General features: G+C 50.0%; 1 protein-coding gene across 6 annotated transcripts; it reads left to right on the plus strand.

The window, feature by feature from the left end:
* The first annotated feature begins 9,266 nt into the window (after positions 1–9,266).
* LOC140650203 (serine/threonine-protein kinase PDIK1L-like) lies at positions 9,267–20,631 on the plus strand. 6 transcript variants are annotated; one of them, XM_072858212.1, is made up of 5 exons: positions 9,267–9,313; positions 11,476–12,101; positions 13,177–13,393; positions 15,365–15,617; positions 18,473–20,631. In XM_072858212.1, the coding sequence occupies exons 2-4, from the start codon at positions 11,556–11,558 to the stop codon at positions 15,598–15,600; spliced, it is 999 nt and encodes a 332-aa protein (XP_072714313.1). In that variant the 5' UTR covers positions 9,267–9,313; positions 11,476–11,555; the 3' UTR covers positions 15,601–15,617; positions 18,473–20,631. The 6 variants fall into 6 exon arrangements, with proteins under 6 accessions (XP_072714313.1, XP_072714315.1, XP_072714319.1 ...); XM_072858214.1 differs by having other exon boundaries at positions 9,286–9,398; XM_072858218.1 differs by having other exon boundaries at positions 9,286–9,313; positions 11,488–12,101.
* Positions 20,632–21,408: the final 777 nt, after the last annotated feature.

The raw sequence follows: 21,408 nt of genomic DNA on the forward strand, positions 1-21,408 counted from the left end.
GACTCCCAGAAAATTCCCCTAAAAAACCCTACCCATCCTGGAGGAGCCCACCATCGCCCCGTGGGCTTCCCCCCGGCTTCGGGCAGGCGGCCCGTGCCGACTCCTGTTGCATCCCTCCGGCTCCACTCCGGTTGATTTTGGGGCTGGATGGTGAAGCTGAAACTTTTCCTCTCTTGGGATAGAGGGGATGGATTTCTCCCTCCAGGAAGATATTTCATTTAACCCTTAGCAGGGAGGGGAATATCTATCGGTGAATCGAAGCCGGACGGACCATCCTCGGACTAAAAAAAAAACCAGCCAAGCCCCCCCAGGATGGAAAATTAAAGCGGATTTCCTACCTGCGGGTGTGCTGTTGGCTGCCGGCTCCTCTGATCTGTGACTCCTCCGGCGCCTGTGCCACGGTGGTATATATAGACGGTGTACACACGCATCCCCACACCTCCCTCCCCGAACACGTGCGTCGCTGAGCCCACCCCCGGGGGCTGCCGGCGGAGGGATGCGCCAGCCGGCAGCTGGGGACTGGGGATGTGCATCCTTCCCCCCGCCTGCATCCCTCATCCCTTCCTCCTCCTCCTCCTCCCCAAATCTGGGGGCAGCCCCGAAAGAGGCGAGGGATGCCGGCCTCGTGGTTATCCAAAGGCGCGGTGTCTCCGAGCATCCCGGGGATGGTGGGGTTGCGATGGGGGTGTGCGATTGGAGCCCGCGGCCCCAGTGTGCCCTGGTCCAGACCTGGGGGGGTTACAAGGACCCGAGGGCACCGGCAGCCGGGTGAGCCCCGAAATCACCCCCACACCCCCAGGGCAGCCCCCAGCCCTTCCCAGGGGGCTCTTCCCCCCCTTCAGACCCCAGGAGGAGGTGAAGGGGGGGTCCCCGACCCTGTTACCAACCCTTTCCAGCACGGCTGCGGCAACACCGCGCAGCTACCGAGCGCGTTGCGCATCAATGGCAAGCATGCGGGTGGGAATAATTGATTTTGGGCTCAGCGGATGATGGGGGGGGGAGCAGAAAATTCCAACTTTACATTTCACAGATGATGGAAACGCCCGGCGAGGCAGACACAGCCGCGTGCCGGCACCTCGCGAAGCAGGGAGCCGGATTTGACTGCTCCGGCATCGGGGATAGATGCTGCCTTTGGTTTGGAAAGGCCAAATCAGTCCCGACCTTCAACGGTTTCTCCTGCAAACCAGCATCACCCCATTTTTTTCCCCATTTAGGTGACCTGCAGCCGTAACGCTCATCCCCACCGGTGCCAGCGTGGAGCCAGGACCCCCCCAGGCATCCCTCCCTGCCCCACCTCAGCAATTAAATAATAAAATCTGCCACGGCGCTGCGATCCTATCTTGGTAATTTCTTGTAACGACTCCCTAGGAAGGGCTGGAGATTGGAGCGAAACGCCTCGGCACACTTTTGGGTTCGGCTATGGCTGTTAAACGGTTGCTTTTAATGCCCCCGGGTGAGACCTCGGATGCGCCGGCGCTTGGGTGGGCGTAAAAAAATCCAGAAATCGATGAAAATGCCAAAAAGTGGTGAAACGGCATCGTAGGATTGGTTGGAGGGGACCTGCCTGGTGCTGGGGGCAAGATGCGAGGCTGGATTTTGGGTGTTTTAGGGGAAAATAGGGCTGGTGCGCAAAGCCGTGCAGGACCCATGGGCAGCCTGGGGTGAAGCGGTTCCCCATCAAGCTCCCAGGCAAGTGCTGGAGATAGGGAAGCTATTTTTTTTTTTTAATATATATATTTTATATTTATTTTTATTTTTTTAAAATATATTTTATATATATATAGCTTCAGTCTTTCCTTAACCACTTGCTTTTTCATTAAGGACATATTCCCTGGCTCTTATGCAAAGCCGAGCAGCAGCCGAGCCGGAGCGGGAAGGCTTCGTGCTTCTTTTGTCCTCTCCCGGCGTAATTTTACAAGCTCTCGGGGCTGCCGTTCACCCCACAGCCCCCCGAAATATTCATTTCTCAGCGTTTATTGAAGTGCCGGGGCCTTTTCTCCTCTAAGCTGCCCAAACGGGATTGCCTCTGCGGCCCCTTGTTCGAGCTGGTGATGATGATGCTGTTGAGCTGGCAGGAGCAGGAGGCAGCAAATGACATCGGGGTGACGTCGTTTACAGTCTCGCTAATTAACGGAGAGGTGGGGGGGGATGATTGGCAGCCGAGGTGCCCAAAGCCAGCATGCTAGGCAGGAGAAGTACCCATTTTTGCAGCATTTCCAGGTTTTTCCAGGTCTGTGTGGGTACCAGCAGCTAAACCCCCATCAGGGGCACTGGGGAGAGAATGGGTTTGGGATCTGGGGACAATTCACCCCTTGTAAAATTAGGATAGAAAATCCAGATGCGCTTTTTTTGGGCGTTTCTGTTTCAAAGTTGGGTCCGACCAAGCGCTGTCCTCCACAGCTCGGGGGGGGGGGGGAGGGAAGAGCATCCCTGGCGAGGCGGAGCAGGAGGATTCGAAGTGACAGGCAATTAGCAGTGAAAAGCAACGATCCTTTTCAGAAAGAGGACATAAAGCAGATGGGATCTGGCGCAAGGGAAACATGGAGAAGATTCGAAAGCTGCCTGGAGGACGTGGGAGCTGGAAAGCTCGGGAGCTGGGAAGTTGTGTTGTTCCTCTGGTCTCGTGGATCCCTTAAAAGTCCCAGCCGGAGGGGCCGAGGACATACCCAAGCCTGTGCGATGCATCCCATGTTCACTTTTGGTTGCTGCCTGATTATTTTCCTAATTAACTCCAGGCACGTATAGGGCAGCCGTCCCCTCCATCAAGAAGAACATCCCCCCGAGCATCATCACCTCCTCTCCCAGCCCTGCTCGGGTACCACCAGCCAGGAGGTGATTTTCCAGGAGCTTTTCGAGAATCAGGCGCTCGATGCCGGGGCCGCATCCTGCTCACGGGCGAGATGCTTTAATAGGATGAAGCAGCAGTTTAAAGGGCTTCGTTGCCCCCAATTTGGGGTTGATAAAGGCCAACGGTGGGGTACAGACCGGTGCTGCTGATTTACTCCCATCAGCAATGACGGGGGGCTTTGAGCTCTGCCCCGGCGGGGTGAGGATGAGCGTGATGAAGGCTCAAGCCTGTTCTGCAAGCAGCTCGGGGCCGGGCAGGGGAGTGGTGTTGGCACACTGTGTCCCATCACCAAGCCGGGGCTTGCATGGCCACCCAACAGCGCAGCCGGCCGGGTCCTGCTGGGTGGCGGGCGAGGACTTGCCGGGCACAACGGGGACCTGTTTGCATTCTTCACGGTCGATAAACCTTAACCGAGGCGCCTGGCTCCGGGCCACACGTGGGGACCACTGGAAGCCCTGCCGAGGATGCCGAGGGTTGCCTGGAGACCTGTCTGCACCGAGGAGGAGGCAGATGGTCTGAGCAGAACCCCAGTTGGCGGGGAGTCGGCGAACCCCAAATTTAAATGCAAGGTGGGGGAAGCAGCTCTTTGCCAAGCCATGGGGACGAGGCGTGGGGTGGGTACCCTCCGGTTCCATCACCGTCGAGGCGATGGGTGCTGTGGGTAATATTGCAACCGGGCTGGAGCTGATTCAATTCACTGGGTGGGAAAATAAACCGCTTTTCGCTCAGGTTGGTTTTCCACCACTTTAGCGAGTTGGGTGATCTCGGGAAGGGGTCTGATGGGCAGCAGGAGGAGGTGATGGGGCAGAAACCATCCTCCCATGTGGATGCAGCTCTTCATGGGCGAAGCAGCACAGAATCCTCTGCCTGGTCTCCACCGTAACATGGGCAATAATGGCTTCACTGCTGGGTCTCCAGCATGCCCTGATGAAATGAGTCTGAGGTCAAGAATGGACAAGTTGAGGGATTTGGGAGAAATGTTAAGGAAAAAAAACATGAAAGGGAAGGGAGAGCAGTCCCTTCCTGCACTTTGCATCAAGCAAGAAAGAAGAAATGATGATATTCCTACAAGGGAAGAGGGACTAGAGCAATTCAGCTTGAGGCAACATCTGAGAATATCAAAATTTCTACTTGGTGCCCTCCATCCCTGCTGCCGGGAAGGGCCAATTTGGACACAGAAACTCCATTTTGCGTTGGGAAAGGGAGATTTTACCCCCAAGGCCCAAGGGATGTGGCTGCTCCTTTCTGCACAACCTCAAGGTTTAATCCTTGGAGATGCTGGAACCACGTCTGGACGGGCGCTGAGCAGCATGACCTGCTTTGAGATTGGCTCTGCTTTGAGCAGGGTTGGGACCAGAGCCCTCTGGAGGTCCCATCCCACCTTCCTGGGACTTTCTGACCCAAAGGTGATGAAAGGTAGCAGAGACCCAAAATGGGCCAGGAGGACCTTTATTAAAATAATAAGGGAGGGGGTATTTCACCCCCCCGCCTGGAGTGACCCCAGGAGTCACAGGACGTGGCCATCTCCACCCACCTCCATCTCCATCTCCATCTCCATCTCCATCTCCACCTCCATGCCTGAGCCGGTCCTGATGGGGATGGGGGGGCTCTCGGAGAGTGGTGGTAGCTGGGCAGTATCTCTGGCCCACAGCAAGGTGACGGAGAGCATCCATCCTGGTGTTTTTTGAATTAATTTGTGGGACAAAGCTGCCCTGACCAGATCGGAAACCCTCCACCAGCACCCACTTTGCTTGCAGATGGACCTGGAGCCCCCACCCTTCCTCTGGTGTTGGTTTTGGGGGTCCTGTCACATCAAACCTATACAAAGAACAAAGATGGGTGATGTCTTTTCTTCAAACATCTCCAAATTTACCATTCAGGGTGATTTTTGCACCAAAAGCTCTTTGCACGAGCATTCCACACCATCCTCCTGTTACCCCATGCTAGGACACACCATCCCCAAACGTCCCCATGGCTCTGCCCTCCTCAGCTCTGTTCTCCCATGGGAGACACGTATGTTAGCTGCCACCACCATCACCACGTACCCACCTCGGTGTGAACCCACAAAGCAGAGCACAGCCGGACAACAGTCTGCAGTCTTCTCCAAGCAGAACCATGACTAGGTTCCTCCAGAAGTAAAACCAACGGGAGATATTGCCAGCAACACGAGCTCTGCCGCTCGACGCTCAGCCTCAGCGAGCGGTGGGGGCTCGATGGGGCCCCGCCAAGTATTTGTGTCATCTTGTTAGAAATAGCAGTTTTATTGAAAGCCCGATTGTGCTCATTTAGCTGTCGCTCAAACTCTTCTGCAGCCGCTTATTAGCGCTGGAGCGGGGAGCAATAAGACTTTGCTGCAGATCACCCATCCTTTCACAAATTACCTCTTACTGATGAATTAAGGCCGTCAAGATGATGATGCCTGAAAGCTGGAGGGATATCTGAATTTCAGAAGAAGTGCCTGAAGCCATTAGCCCTCTCCATTCATCACCCGTGGAGCCACATCTGGAGCGTTGCATGGGATGCTCGGCTCCGAGGAGCAGCGCAGGGACCAGGACGCCACGGGGATGGTCGGAGGCTGGAGGATGGGATGTCGGAGGAGCTGTTAAAAAAGGCTGTGGAGCAGGTTTTTTGTTCAAATAGAGGGGGAAAATGGTAGATCTGACCCCAGATATACTCCAACATCTGATGTACCATCCTTTGTATGTCCCATCCACGCCGAGAGCGGGTGGTCCAGCAGGAGATGCGCTTGAGCCCCAAGTGGGGTGGGAAAATCACCTTATTAGCAGCATAGGCTGATTTTTTGGGGAAAAACTCTTGGGTTTAGGCAAATCCCTAAAAATACTTCAGGGCAGAGAAAGAGTTTTGTAGGGGAAAGATTTTAACCTGTGGTGTGGGGAGTGTGGACACATCCGTATATCTGTATGTGGGTTTGGGGGTCCAAACAGCAGCCAAAAAATTGCCAGCTGAGGCTCTCTGCCCCCCAAAGCATCTGGGAGCGACGATGCCGTGAGCCCACGGTTCTTATATTTATGCTCAGCCCCTGAGGCCAGCACTTGAAAGATGGGAAGGATGATGTTCAAACCATCTACTCGCTTCTTGCTTTGGGGCCACAGCACCCCCCATCTCCTCCTTCCCGCGAAAGAAATCTTCCCCGGGGAAAAAATCTGCTCGGCTCAGCCCCGTCTGATGGATGGTGGCGGGGATGGGCTGGCGAGAAACCAGATTGAAACTGGTGACTCATTTCCCACTGGCGGCTATTTCAGGGGAGAAAAGCAGCCGTCCCCTCCTTCCAACATCCATCAGGTGGTCGGAAAGTCCCGGCAGCCACCTCTGACACCCGCCACGCTGCTGCGGGGCGGACAAATAAGTTTTCACCCTAATTGGATCTTTTTCTCTCTTTTCTTGCATCCCCACCCCGTGCCATCCTCTTCTGGACATGGGATGAGGATGCAGCTTTGTCCCCACTGGTACCCGGACCCCCTGTGTCCCCCCTGGCCGTTGGTGGGTGACATTTGGCTGCGACGGAGCAGCTTTCCCCGGGAGGGGAGATAATTAGCAATCAGCTTCCCTAGGAGATTCCCGTCGCTTATAGATTGTCATCAATACCAACCCGGGAATAGCAGCCAGCACAGATGCCCCGGGGAAGGTTTGGGGCAGGATTTGGGTTTTGAGGTGCCGATGATCCCATCCGAGAGCGGAGGATGGCTCTGAGCCCAAAGCACCGGCACGCATCCATCCTTGCGCAGCCCCAAACGCTTGCGCAGCCTCCGGCCGGGCTCACACCGGGGAAAAAGAGCATGAAGTTTAATGAAACAGATTCAGCAATCAATAATAAAAAAAAAAGATAAAGGATTTATTTGCTCAGCAGCAACTAAATCTCTCCTGCTGCCCGTCAGCCCTGCCTAGCCGACCAGACTCGCACCCTCCGCTTGCCCCATCGTTCCCAGTGCGGGTCCCATCATCCTCCCAGTAAGGACCCTGGGCTGGTACCTGCTAAACCACGATGCACCAAAAAATAACTCCCAAACTCCAGCATTTAGTGCTTTGTGAAAGAAAAACTGCTACATCACTGTCGTCTTTAGCACATAAAACCTCTGAGTCACCGGAGCAATGTGCAGCGCTTTTTAATAGAGTCCAAACTGTCCCAGCAGGCCCGATGTTTAACATTGAGGGCTTTGATTTATTTTATCTTTATTTATTTAGATTGCTCCATTAAAATATTCCCCCCCCCAACACCCTGACATGTGGGACGATGCGTTTGCAGGAGCAAAGGGGAGCCGGTGCTGGATGCTGCGCAGGTGAGGAAGGACAGACCCACCGCACCACCAGTCCTCTTGATGCTTAATTATTTTTTTAACCCAAATGTAAAAATAACAATTATCCCTGATAGCAGGAGTGGGTTTCTGGATGATGCTGGGTGAGGGGTGGGAAGGGTGGTCCCCCCACAAGGGGTGGGGAAAGAGGCAGCTCGGGGCAGATGTGGTAGAGGTCTACAGAAGCCTGCCCGGGCAGAAAAGTTCATAAGAAAATTACTTTTTCCAGGATAAAATACAGAAATGCAGTGAGCAGATGGGTGGCTGGAAGGGGAGAGGAGGAGGGATGATCCACAGGCTCCTTGCTGCGGGACATCGCGGCAGCTGAAGGATGCTGCCGTGATAATAACGGAATAAAAACCCAGCAAAGGCAATTAAAACCCTCCCTACCAGCCGGGCATGGCTGGGAAGGCGATGGGGTGGCACCCGACATCCCACCGGGCTCATCCTCCCCGTAGCATCTCCACGTGGAGCCAGGATTTGGGGCCGATGTGCCCCTGGGGGGTGATACCGCATCCCTGGGTCTGGCTCCTTGTTTTTAAGACGCAAGGAAATATTTCAGACCGATGATGCGGTTTTATTTCATATCAGGAGCGCCGGCGGTTATTAAAACCAATATCGAGGGTGTGTGATGGCCACGCAGAGGTCGGCCACGGGGGAAACCTCCCCAGCCTTGATGATTAAAGCCAGGGGACTGGGATGCTCTGATCCTCGGGGGCTGGTAGCCAGCTGCAACCCTGGGTCCCCATCCCTGGGACATGCCAGGGTGACATGTGGGACCACCGTGGGGTTTTCATTCGGTCGCAACTCCTAATGCAAGTGCAACCAGGGTGGACATCTCATGTGCTTTCTCACCAGGACAGCCCTTATTGCTGGGATGGAGATGGCCCCAGTTGCCTCTTGCCGGTCCTTCTTCCCGGCCCCATCAGTGCTAAGGGCTTATTTAGGACTGATATCCTAAATATAAGGGACTTATAAGGACACAGATACCTCCAGCAGCTCGACTGCAGACCCCAAAGACACCTCGTGAAATTGTATTTTAGTTTGGAAACGTGGCCAGGCGGCATTTAAAGGGAGTGGGAACAAAATGCGGGATGGTCTGAAACCTCCCTGCCAAGAAATTTGCAGCAACCAAATCCAGTCGCTCTCTATAAAATTACAATATCAGCAAATGGCTCCATTTTCTGGCAAAATCAGGCCATTAAAAACTATTTTTTTTTATTAATTTCTGCAGGTGCGGTGGGGAACCCCCCGTGCCCCGTCTCGCCCATGCACACCCGGTTTTCTTTCCAAGCCACAACATGGAGGGAAGTAAGAAACCGGATTGAAAAGACACATTTCCACTGCCTGAAAACGGTGCAAATTAAGAGAGATGAGCTGGAAATCAGCCTGCCCATGGCGAAACCCCATCCTCCTCCTCCTCAGAGGCACGGGCCGAGCCCCAGGCCAGGGCTGAGAACAAGGGGGTGACCCCACAGTTCGGGGTGAACCCCCAAGCGATGCTCTGGGATGGGGACACATCCCTCCGCCACTCTTTTCGAGGCGTTTGATGCCACCGTGTCCTGGGGGGGCTGCACCAGGACCCTGATCTGGGGGGAAGCGGGGCAGGGGCGTGCTGGTACCTGCCAAAAGTTTCCAATAAATTGTAATGATTTAATTTTTTTTTAACCACCGGGGCCAAATCAGAGGTGGGAAGCGGCTGCGTTTCTTTGCGTCGCACGATAGCCTCGCTAACCACCGCCCGGACAAGGGGACAGACGGACAGACGGATGGGGAGGACACAGCCTCTGCTGTCGCGCCCAGCGCCCCCCGCCACGCCGGCCCCCGGCGCCAGCACACGCCGCGTTTTGCGGAGGTTTGTCCCGAGCGGGCACCTGTCCTCCGCCGCAGAGCCTGCTGGGATTTGTAGTTTCCCCCGCTCCGCCACTACCACGCAGGCGCAGAACTTACCCGCCCGGGCTGCTTGAGCCGGGGAAGGCGAAGCGTTCGACGATTGGTCCAGCGGCGGCCTCACCCCCCCTCTCGCTGACTTGTGATTGGTTCGGCCGCGCCTCCTGCCTTCTGGTTGGCCGGCTGCGGCCAGTGGGCGGGGCCGCCGGGCGGTGGCGGGAATTGCGGCGGCGGCGGGGCCGGGCGCAAGCGGGCGCCGGTGGTGAGGGGGGGCCGGGGCTGAGGCGAGTGGAAGCGGGAAGGAGCCGGGTCTGAGGGGCTGGCGGGGAAGCGGGCAGGGGCCTGAGGTAGGGCAGGTGCTGGGAAGAGTTGGGCCTGAGGGGATGGTGGAGGTGGGGAAGGTGCCTGAGGTGGGCAAGGGGTCTTAGGCGAGATGTGGGGAAGAGCTGGGCCTGAGAGGCTGGTGGAAGTGGGGAAGGGGCTGGGGGTGGGGAGGTGGGGAAGGGGCCTGGGGTGGGACAGGGGTCTGAGGTGGGGAAGGGAAGGAGACTCAGGCAAGAGGCGGAGAGGAGCTGGGCCTGAGGGGATGGTGGAAGGGGGCTGGGGGTGGGGAAAAAGGGGCTGAGGTGGGAAAGGAACTGGGGCTGGGCGTGTGGGGAAGTGGGCTGAGGTGGGGCGGGGCCTGAGGTGGCCCAGGCGTCTTAGCTGAGATGCTGGGAAGAGCTGGGCCTGAGGGGCTGGCGGAGGTGGGGAAGGGGCTGGGGGTGGGGAAGGGGCTGGCGGTGGGGAAGGGGAGGAGGTGGGCCTGAGGAGATGGTGGAAGGGGGCTGGGGGTGGGGAAAGGGACTGAGGTGGGGAAGGAATTGGGGCGGGGGAGGGGTGGGGAAGTGGGCTGAGGTGGGGCAGGGACCTGAGGTGGCCAAGGGGTCTTAGTTGAGATGCTGGGAAGAGCTGGGCCTGAGGGGATGGCGGAGGTGGGGAAGGGGAAAGGGGCTGGGGTGGGGAAGGAGGCAGGGGCTTGGGAGGGGAGGGGAAGGGAAGGGAAGGGCAGAGTGCTTAGGTGAGATGCTGGGAAGAGCTGGGCCTGAGGGGCTGGTGGAGGTGGGGAAGGGGGCAGGGGTGAGTGGAGATGGGGAAGGGGCAGGGCTGGGCCCGGGAGGGGTGTGGCTATGCCATGGGGGGGGCTGGGCTACGGTGGGACTGGATTTGGGCGGAGGTTTGGACTGTGGTGGGGGCTGCTTTGGGGAGGAGTAGGGGGCTGAGGGCTGGAGAGTGGCGAATAGGGTGGCAGAGGGTTGGGAGGGCTGGGTGAAAAGGTGAAAGATTTGGGAAACGAGCACGGCTGGGGGTGGAGCTGGAGGAGGGAGGGGGATTGAGAAGGAAGCTGGGGTGGGCTGGGAAGAGGGGGGCTTAGGTTGGGGGAGCTGGACTGAGGGATTGGGAAGGGAGGAGAATTTGGGGGGAAGTGGGGGCTTTGAGGGCAACAGCAGGTGGGGTAGGGAGTAGGGGAGAGGTTTGAAGGGGGAAAGGTTAAGGTGATTGGGAAAGGAACATTTGGGGCATGAAAGCAGAGAAATATTGAGTGGGGAGAGAAGAAGTAATGTGTTGATTAAGGAGCAAAACTTGGGCTGGTGTTGAAGAGCACTGGAGCAGGAAGAAGTGAGATGAGGAGCTAAGATGGGAGCTGGGTTATTAGGGGATAGGGCTGGGGGGGGTGAGAATTGAATGAGGGACTGTGAGAATCGCAGGGGGAGCCTGTGCTAGAGAGTGAAATGAAGAACAACCTGGGGTAGGTGGCCTGGGAGTGGGACAGGGAGCTTGAGGTGGAGGGGAAGTGCAGTGTAAGGCTTGTGAAGGGGTTGGAAGAGGGTGAGCTGGAGAAAGGGGGTGAGAAATCCAGAGTGTCATGGACTGGTAGAAAATTGGTGGTGGAAGTGCAGGGACATGATGTAGCCATTGATGGATAAGTACAGTCACGAGGGGGGGAAGTGAGGGTGAAGGATCTAGTGCCAAACTGTCACTTCTGGCTAAGTTTATTTTTTTTAAAGTCAATTCTGGTAACAGTAAGTTCAGCTCTTACCCAGGAGGTCTTGTCTTCCCTTTCCTGCCCTGCTTAGGAAACGTGTCTACATAGTTCTTTTTCTTTCTCACTAAACTTCGTCTGCTGTGGACAAATCGATGTCACTTCCCAGGTGGTTGTATCCCACTGTGCAGTCAGGATTGTACTTGATAATGTCTCAAAGTTACCATGGATATAGGTTTTCTCTTAAAACCCCGCTTTAGCTGTCTGTCCTTGTGCAACTGCATCATATACCAATGGATATACTGCTAAAATTGATACCAGTTGGAAATATTTGCAGTTGATCGTCGGTAAGCGGCTTTGTTTGGGAGAGTTTTAAGCTTTTCATCCCCCTCTCTTCCAAGGTTTTACTGCAGGTGACGACTGACTGCCATGAGTTCAAATATTTTCCTCTGATTTGCTGTTCACTGGGCCAAAGTGAGGGATGGCTACGGAAGCCAAGTATAGCATCGTTCGAGAAGTGGGCCGAGGGAGCTATGGCGTGGTTTACGAGGCCATTGTTAATCAAACTAGAAGCAAAGTAGCTGTTAAAAGGATGCACTGTAATGTGCCTGAAAATGTAGAACTGGCTCTGCAAGAGTTCTGGGCCTTGCAGAGCATCCAGAGGCAACATGAAAACGTCATCCAGTTGGAGGAGTGTATCCTGCAGAATGGCCAAGTCTTTCAGCCAATTAGTCATCGTTACAGGAAATCAGACAGCCATTTGCTGCTAATTGAGACCTGCCTGAAAGGGCGGAGGTGCATGGATCCCAAATCAGCCTGCTTTCTGTGGTTTGTGATGGAGTTTTGTGACGGTGGCAACATGAATGAATACCTACTGTCTCGCAGCCCGGATGCTCAGCTGAATAACAGCTTCATGCGGCAGCTCAGTAGCGCTGTGGCTTTCCTGCACAGAAACCAGATTGTGCACAGAGACCTGAAATCTGACAATATTTTGATTTCTCATAGACGTGGAAGTCCCATAGTAAAGGTAAGGGAATAAAATTTTGCTGTAACAAGTATGTGATCTACATGCTTACTCATCACGTGCTTTTGAATGGCCTTTTGGTAAGTCTTGTGATACTTGTAGTAAGCGTACTCAGAATATCTGATATCAGTTCAGGGCTTTTTTTTTTTTAAGGAGTCTTGGAAGGAAGTAGAGGTCACGATGGTGTGTTTCTGTAATGTCCTTCATCCACTGCTTATCTTGTTGAGAGGAGCCGTTCAGGGCTGTCTAACTTCTGCACGCTAGATAATCAGGGAGATCATGATCTGTCAAAAATGAAGCAATATTTTCTGTGCCCTTAAACTTTAAGAACATACTGCCCTGTTACAACAGCTAGCACTTCCAATATTGCTGCCTCAAGCACGTGTTGATGTTCAGGGGAGGTGGGGAATGTCTTTGTGCTTCATGCGGGTTGATGCCCTGATTGAGATGAAGACTGGCTAGCTGCCTTTCTTGTAGCACCAGACTGAAATCTGTACACCTGCTTTTCAGAGAGCTGGAAAAGCTGGGAGCCATCTTGCTCCTGAACTTTCAATCCTGAGCGTTCCTGTAGTTAGGCATAAAATAACAGGTCGGTGCCTTGCAGATAATTCATTTCTTGACCATTTGGATCAATAATGGTATTTGTACTTGGACCTGTAGAGCTGTCAAGGGACATTTAAATCAATGTCATCTTAATCACCGTGGATAATAATGGTAATGCAAGAGAGTCAGTGCACTCACTGTGGAACAGTAAGAGCCACTTCTACCGTAGATGTCGTTCAAGGTATGTTTATGCCCGATTAGATGTAATCAGAATGAACTTCACGGAAAGATAATGAACAGATATCTGTTTTGCCCGTCTTAGGAAGGGGAACAAACAAGAGGAAAGGAGTTGGGGAATGGACAGCTAACAGGAAATAATCAGCTCTTTGTTTCACTAGGGTTGCTACCCGACAAGTGCCAGTGCCATGCTGTGGTGGATTTCAGAGTGGAATTCACTGAGCCGCTGTTTGTAAACGTGCTTGTAAACTTGATGCTTGTGAATAAGTTATTTTGCTTTTCTTCTTATGCGTGGCAGGTAGCAGATTTTGGCCTCAGCAAGGTGTGTCAGGGGAAAGGGAATGTGAACCAGCATCGCTTCTCCTCTGCGTGTGGGTCGAACTTCTACATGGCTCCAGAAGTATGGGAAGGTCATTACACTGCGAAGGCCGACATATTTGCCCTTGGGATCATTTTCTGGGCTATGGTCGAGAGGATCACCTTCCGAGATGGGGATACTGAGAAGGAATTGCTCGGTGAGGATCAGATCAGTGCTGTCCTGTTGTCAGTGGACGTTCTGGATCCGTAGGGATCCTCTGAGAGGTGTTTCTCCCAGGCACAGTTACAAATGCTGTGGCATATATGCTTTGGATGTGGCTTTTTCCAGGAATTTGCAAGCACTTTGCAACCCAAAGAAACCCACAGTTGGGTGTTTTTGGGTGTTTTGAGTTTTTGTTTTTAAGAGAACTGCAAAGAAATCTCTTTTTCTTCAGCATGCATTGCTCCTAATGGTTGCTTCTCAGGCAGGGTTTCCAGGTCTTGAAGAGATATCACTAAGACAGAGGGAATGCTTTTTATATTTACAAATCATTTTGTTTGGAAGATCATTCCTTCTGCTAGAAATCCTCTGTGGGATTTAAAGGTTAAGGGAAAGATCGCTTCTGGCTTCTCTGCTGTCAGGCCTTCCTTACCCTAAGGAATGCTCTTCCAAAATGGATTTGGCCCTTATTGTCACTAAAGAATTGTAAGAGAAAAAACTTGTAGCTGTTGGTGAGGCATTTGTCGCTATTCTCTTCATAGAGGATTTAGCATCTGTATACTTCCGCTTGCTCAGAAATGCTTTTAATGCTCTTAAACCCAAAATCTTTCTGGAATTGGGCTTATGGGTTCGCTTGTATCCTTGTCTTGGCATAACCAAGGGACGGGATCACTTGGAGCACTGAAAAGATGTTCCAAGGAGCCAAATAATAAACTGGGAAAGGATGTTTAGATAAGCTTCGCTGCCATCTGGCTGAGTTTCCTCACAGTTTAGAGATGCAAGATCTCACAGGGATGACTCTCCTCCGATGGCCTGCTCTCTCCCTCTCTCCCCGCCTCCTCCTTCCTTCCTCCAAATCCTCCACATATACGCACGCTTGAAATGCTTTGTACTAAATGATTTCAGAAAAGTATACTGCAGTGGAAAATCCATCTTGAGAGGAGAGAGTGCCAGTTGTGCACATTAGCATAATAATTGAAGACATCTACCCAGGCTCTGAGATCATAGTATACCTGTCTGTCTTTCTTTTAAATGTTTAAATTCTTAAAAGGAATTTCTGCGGAGGAACTTTGAGAAGCTATTGTGCTACCCCTTTAATTTTTTTTTTTCATCTTCAAGTAGGCTCAGTTCTAATTCTCTTATTTATTTCTTTTTAAAATGTCAAACATTGATAAATGTTTTAGTTCCTGCCTACAGAAACAAGCAAATGGCTGCAGCTGAGACCAAAGCATGAACAGATTTCATTAAAATAGCTACCCGCCAACTTGAGATAAGGAGTTTGCAAGGCCAACCTTTTCTCTACACAGACAGGTCACTGCCTTTGAAACATTTATTCTTTGCTTGGTGCAGGGGCAGAACAGCTTGAGTGAGCAAAGCTGTTTTTACTGTCTCTTTTGGAAGCTGGTTAATCATTTGCAACAACCGGTGAAATTATTTAGATTACCAGGAGCAAATTTACATTTCCTTTCCTTAATCTTGCTGAGGAGAAGTTGGCTAACGGTAAATGGCATATGCTGTCATTTTAATTGAAAATTGTTTTACTAACTGAGCAAATAAGTTTTGTGTTTAACTCTTTCAAGTCACCTCAGCCAAGCACAGTCTCCCTCCCTCTTCTAGAGCTTCTGAGTCTGCTAGTAGGGTGAAAGGGCGTAAAGTGGAGGAAGTTCATTTCAGCAGATGGTCCGTATAACTCCTTGACGAGCACGCCGTGCTTAAACTTGCTCCCTCTGTTCCGCACATGGCTACGCACACAGCCTTGTGCAACATCTTGATTACTATTTGAAAGTAAAAGCCTCTGCTGATAACAACCTCTCCCAATATTTGACTTGGCGGTCACCTCTTAATAAGTGATTTTTCCAGTAATCTTTCAGAGCTTTTGTTTTCCAGATTGTCTGTACTGCACGTGACAGACATTTTGCGTAGACTTTCCTCTACCTGTATAACCTAATTCCTTCTAATCTGTGTTCAGGAACTTACATCTGCCAAGGCAAGGAGCTTATTCCCCTCGGAGAAGCGTTGCTGGAGAATCCCAACATGAAATTACAAATTCCCCTGAAGAACAAGAAGTCCATGCCAGATGATCTCTGCAAGCTCCTGCATGATATGCTGGCTTTTAACCCAAAGGAAAGATTGGATGCCTTCCAACTAGAAGTCCGAATCAGGCAAATCTCCTACGGCAAAAAGCGTCAACGCTCTGTCTCATAGAGACGAAGGACATTCAGGTTAGTGTGTCTGCCAGGCTACTCCCTATTTAGCCTGAGCTTACAGGGTTGTTTTGTTATTGACCTCCAGGCCAAAGCCCTCTAAATCAAATGTATAGACCTGTAGCAGTTCTGAAAATTTTAACGTTTTGGGAAAAGGAACATTTTTTCCCAATAAACGTTTGGGAAAAGGAATTTGGTTGAAGTACATCTAACAGAGAAACTTTTGCCTCCTTAATGGTGCTTGTTGAGGGGATTGCCTGTGCTGTCTGTATTTGGGCCAGCCTGTCCTTTACCCTAAACCTTATTTATTTCCATAAATGACGGCAGGTTTCTGCTATCACTCCAGCATTTACCCATACTTGTTTGTTGCTTTTACAATATATTTGCTAACTAAATAAAAGCTGAAGTGGGCAAAGTTACTGTATATTTGTAGGTGTGCATCTTAAATATGGTATGATAGTAACCATCAGATTAAAGACAGATATCTCTTTTTTTTTTTTTTTTAATTAAAGCAGTGTTAATGCTCAGAGCATATCAGAGCTGGGTGCACCGGGTGATAGAGGAGCTTCCTGTCCTGAACTGTTTAACATGGAAAGGCCTTGAAGAATGTCTTGGAAAAGGCTGGACTGGAAGTCTGGTGGTCTTGCCGAGTCCTGCAGCGAGACTGTTGTTTTTATGTGCCCACTTTGGAAAAAAAGAATTTGATCCTAATTCTTGTGAGTTCTTGATGGCCTCTTTAGTATCTGCCTTGAGGGAAGTTTGAACATCCAACATAAAATTGAAGATGGTCTGTCAGATTCTGTGTCTTTCAGCAGAGCCATGAAAATACAGAAGGGAGTTTCCAGGATTTTCAAGTCCTGTCTTCTGCTATCATGGGCTTCATATCCTAGAATTTATTTGATATATGCATCATAGAAATAAAGGTTTTTGTCTGTCTGATGCTGTCACTGAGACTGAGCATCTGGCTGTCCTTATAGCTAAGGACATTGTCCTTTGCAACACAAATGCATTTCTGATCAGTTTAATACTCTTGATCTTGTGACAGACTTGCCCTTTAGCTTAAAATATTCTTCTCCTTCCTGGGTGTTTGCCCATTCTGAACTATTTTACAGAGAGCAATTGTAACCTTAGCAGCATTTCTTCCTGTTGATTGGTTGGTTCCGTCAAGGTTGGCTCCTCCATATACAAATAATTTCTAGAGGAAGCTAGACGAGTTTCTTCAGGTCCTTGTAAAGCACTAGCATTTACTGTCTCGTCTGGAAATATTCCTGCTGATGTATTCCAGGATCGCATCTCTCTCCTTTCATATCTATATCACTTAATCCTCTCGTAATTACTTTGTATCCTAAAGCCCTTTTTGACTTGAGTTGCTTCAAGTCACTAACATTCTGGGTTACAGCAGTTCACAGATGCATGACCTTATGTCTTCTATTACCCAGTTTCATCCCCGTCAGTTAGAAGAAACAGTGAATGACCCTGAATATTTCCTCATCCTTTTTTATAACCGTAATACCTCCAGCTTTGTGGCATCGGCACACTTCTAATTGTGCCAAGGCTGTTAGTGAAAACATTAATTAAACAAGTCCGTTGCCAGTGCCAATCTTGATAAAACTCTACTCTAGCCTCTTCATTTCCAAATTATCCATTTCAGTTTTCCCTTGGGACAGGTTAACTGCCTTACATCTTCCTTTTTACTAATCTCAGTCTTCTCCTGTCTATCCAATACTTTCCTGTGTGGTACTACATCAAATACTTTGAAATCTCAGTGGACGAGACCAACGCTTCTTTTTATCTAGAAAAATCAGTTTTATCGCTGAAAACTACTCGCTTAGTCTGGTAGGATCTGCAGTTTGGGGGACTCCCACCTGAAACAGGAGGCCTGGCATACTGTAATAGCAACAGTGCCGCTAGTTGGCAGGCCAGCCCTGAAGTGGTTAGCCTGCTATAAAGGAATTTGCAAGGATAAAGAGGAAAAAAAAGGCTCTAGCAGCACAGTGTCAGGCTTACTACTGTTGACTTTCCTTTTCCATTATGAAACCATAACGGTAAATAGGTTTGCAGACTCGGTTCAGAAGAAAAACGCCAGCACAGCCAGGACATATCCCTGAAAACCCCGTCTGTCTCAATCCTCTTCATTTATTTTATTTTCCTGTTCGGCAGGAAGCTAGCTGAATACCTACTATACTTGCTTTTGGCATGTAATCAGAGTTGATGCAGCAATGACTTGTGGCGCAGCGCTCCACGCCACGAGGCGCTAGTCTCACGCTGTTGAAAATGCTGTCAGCTGCTGTGTCAGTGCGGACTGAAATGAAAACCGACTCGCCTTTCTAAAATGGGGTTGTCTTAAACACCAGTTCATGGATGCTTCAGTCCAGAAAACAGACCCATTTCATATCCGACTTTCCTAATCTAAAATCAGGAGCAGCACAGGAGCTGAAAAGGATTTCTCGCAATGCTAAATCTAGGTGCTTCAGAAGAAATTCTCCAATAGCAAGTTCGAATCAAACAGGAGATGCCTTTTTTCCAAAATGCTTTGTTATCACAGGGCAATGAACCCTAGAGTGCAGGGCAGCCAAACGCTAAACCTCCTCACAACAGTGTGAAAAACATCTAAATGAGTTTTCTTTCATGAATTTAAAGACAAGGATATGGATATAACCTGTGATTCAGGAAGTCCTTAAGTTAAACATTGCTCAGAACTGGATTTTTAGCGAGGAAAGCCTGCTTGTGTACCTGCCCTGTGCTCTTCCCTAAGCGTACGTATGGTATTGATGTCCCCGAGGCAGAACAGTGGGCCAGGGGACCTTTGGTATGGGCCAGTGCTCTCGCCAAGAAGTGTTTCATTTTGCAACTTTGGCGCGTTTCCTTTGCAGGTATCGTGCCCCGCCGTGATCTGGAGGCCTCAGAGATGGCGAACGACTCTGCCTTCCTTTGGAGTGAGTGGGTCGATCAGAAGACCATTGCCAGCTTCCAGTTTTCCCGAACGGTTATATTTAAATGGACAATAACTTTATTTATTTGTACAGTAATTTTAAGAGGAGAACTACAAAAAAATCTATTTTTATGAAACCTTCGGTGTTTTTATATTTGCGTTCTTTTATGCAGCGAGTAGCGGAGGTGAAAACTTGGCTGAGGTGACCTTGACTCCTGGCCATACTTGGCACGGTCCTAGGGGATTTTCTGAACTTGCTCTTTTTAAAGCAACCTTTGTGCATCCTTTTGTTGCCGTCCTGCGACTGCCCTTTCGAAGGACGGCAAAGAAACATGCAGAAACCATCTGGAGACGGGCTTCTCTGCCCCATTGCGTGTTGACTGCCTTTCCAGCCCTGGCTCCTCACTGGTAATGCCATGTCGCTTGTCCTTGGCGCGGAAGTTGTCTTTAGGAGGTTTAATTGGAGCTTTTTTGTGTGTGTAATTCTTCGCTCCATGTTGCTTGGCCACGTAACTGAGTGATGTCTGCTGAATGAGCTGGCAAAGCGCTCAGTGTCTATTCTGAAAAGTTTGAGCAGAAACAAAAATGTATTTTCTTCACAGTAGCTTTTGAATATTCTTGCTTAGATTAACTAAAAACGCTTTCTTAAAATAAATACAAAGAATGTTAAAGATGCCAACTCTTGATTAGAACGTATGCGTCACTAACACTTAAAGTAGTTTAAGGAATCATGCTTCCTGCTGTGTTAGCTGCTTGTGCCAGCTGTTCTTACAAGGGAAATGAAAAGGACTGAACTGGAATCTTGGCAGGTAAATGGGGAGTCTAATTTGCACCCTGTTTGAAAAATATTTTCATGTATCTGTAAAATACTGCTGATCTTCGCTTTTCTTAAGGAGCTGGGAGCTCCTGGAGAAGGTTCCTCCTGCGCTCTTCTGTTGTGCAGAGGTGAAATAGTGTCCTTCGGGGACAGCTGCCTTTTGTAGGAAAGGAACAAACTGCCAAAAGTAAGATAACGTGGTGAGCCCCTCTGCCACACAGAGGACAGAAATAGGTGTATTTCTGTTAGAAATAGATTAAATATTTCTTCTCCGTCTTACTCTACTAAGATTGTGGCTGCAATATAGAAGACTCTGTATTATAAGCAGCATGTCATAAGCTAAATTCATGGAGAGGATCTTTCCTCTGGCCATGACTTTATCCAGAGGCTCTGCTGGCCTTCCATGGGGAAGCGTAACATTTTCTCACCTGCTCCTCCAGGCTGTAAAATATGTTTATCCTGCACAAACAAACATTAATTGACCTCTGTCCCTGGAACAGATAACAAACAGATTACCCACTAGGAGTGGTCCCTGAAAAGAGCTGTTGTGCGACCATATAAAAAATAAGTTAATTCAAATCGGTAAATTAAACTTGACTTTTGAATTTAGAGAATCCCTAGGCCAACAGTGCTAGTGCATACGAAGTGTGTGCAGCAAGATAGACACGGTTGCTTTGAAGCTCATTCAGCTCTTGATACCTCTGTGCAGACAGAGCTTACGGTGACTGGAAACAAGCTGAAAATGGGGGTCTGGATCTTTTGTTACTAAGAGCCCTGTTCTGGAGAGCACTCCTGTCTTCGGTAGGAGACAGGTCTGGCTCTGATTGCGGCTCTACACCTGCAGTGCAGCCCAGCTTTACCTAATCCTAGCTGGTGCCGTGATTTCTAACTAATCTTGGAGTTCTGGGGAATCGGGACTGTATGCTGGGTTTTCCTTTCTGCAGCTTTCGGTTATAAATACTCTTCTGCTTGGCAGAGCTGCTATTCTGAAGTAAGGTTTCTTCATCCTTCTCTTCCTAATCCTATAGCCACTGCTACTCTATTGTCTGCTTTCTCTCCTCGGAGCATGCTGGTGGTCTTCCAGGGCTGTTTTTAGTTGAGACCAGGTCCATTTTTCTGGCATACAGATAGCTTTGCACACCCTCGCACCACGTGAGAAAATTGCGGGGCACGAGAATGGCTGTTTACTCATTTTCTTCCTTGTTTTGCAATGTTAGGCGAGTATCCTCACAGCTGGCTAGATATTTTTAGCTAGTCTGTACATATGCTTTAATCGCTTGAAACTCTGTATTTTATAAATTAATAAAATGCTGTGGTTTTTTTACTAATGCATTTAAAAGTGTGGCATCTCTTTAGAATCATGTGACTTTTTTTTTTTTAGGTAGCACAATTTAGTAAGTCTTACTCTAATACCTAGTGAATTGGTAAATGAAGATATGCAATGACAGCCTCTAATTTAAGTGACTACTTCTTAGAGAAAGGGGCGGCGGGGAGAATCCTGGAGCTGCTGCCTGTAGCGCTCTGAAAACAAGCTCAACACTCAAAAGTGATCTAAAGGGTAAATGTAAATGTCTGTAGCCGGGAAAGGAACAGAATAAAATGGAAGAGTGCATGAATCCATGGTATTTTCCTGTTTCAAAAGCTGTATGCAGCTCATTAATAATAATATAGGTGAGCAAAAAAAGAAAAATACACAGAAGTTTGTCAAAGACCTACAATTTGGGAAGGGGGGGTGGGAAGTTTGTTAAATTATGTATGTTAAGGAGAAAACGAACTCCTCTTTCTTGAATAGACGCGCCCCCCTCGTGCTATGAGAACTAAGGGGGTGCCTGGGGGATGCACAGGTTTCACACAGCACACCGCTGAATTGCTGAACTCCCTGGTGACAGCAGAAGCGTCAGAGGGCTTAAAGCATACCTACTTGTGGAAGATAAATCTATGGGCGGTTACTGAGCAGTGGTTTAGTACACCCTTTGGTTCAGGGAGTTCCTAAACTGTTGTTTAGCTGCTGACAGAGCTGCGCTCTCCGTGGTGCCCTGTTTGTAGTTAGTTTTTCTTCC

The sequence above is a fragment of the Ciconia boyciana genome, chromosome 3 (genome assembly GCF_034638445.1).
Source record: "Ciconia boyciana chromosome 3, ASM3463844v1, whole genome shotgun sequence".
NCBI lineage: Eukaryota > Metazoa > Chordata > Aves > Ciconiiformes > Ciconiidae > Ciconia > Ciconia boyciana.

Bases quoted from the DNA above. Each gene is read 5' to 3' on its own strand.
- LOC140650203 (XM_072858212.1), top strand. From the start codon at position 11,556: ATGGCTACGGAAGCCAAGTATAGCATCGTTCGAGAAGTGGGCCGAGGG. The intron at 12,102-13,176 runs GTAAGGGAATAA...TATGCGTGGCAG, and splicing joins GTGGAAGTCCCATAGTAAAG to GTAGCAGATTTTGGCCTCAG. The intron at 13,394-15,364 runs GTGAGGATCAGA...ATCTGTGTTCAG, and splicing joins TACTGAGAAGGAATTGCTCG to GAACTTACATCTGCCAAGGC.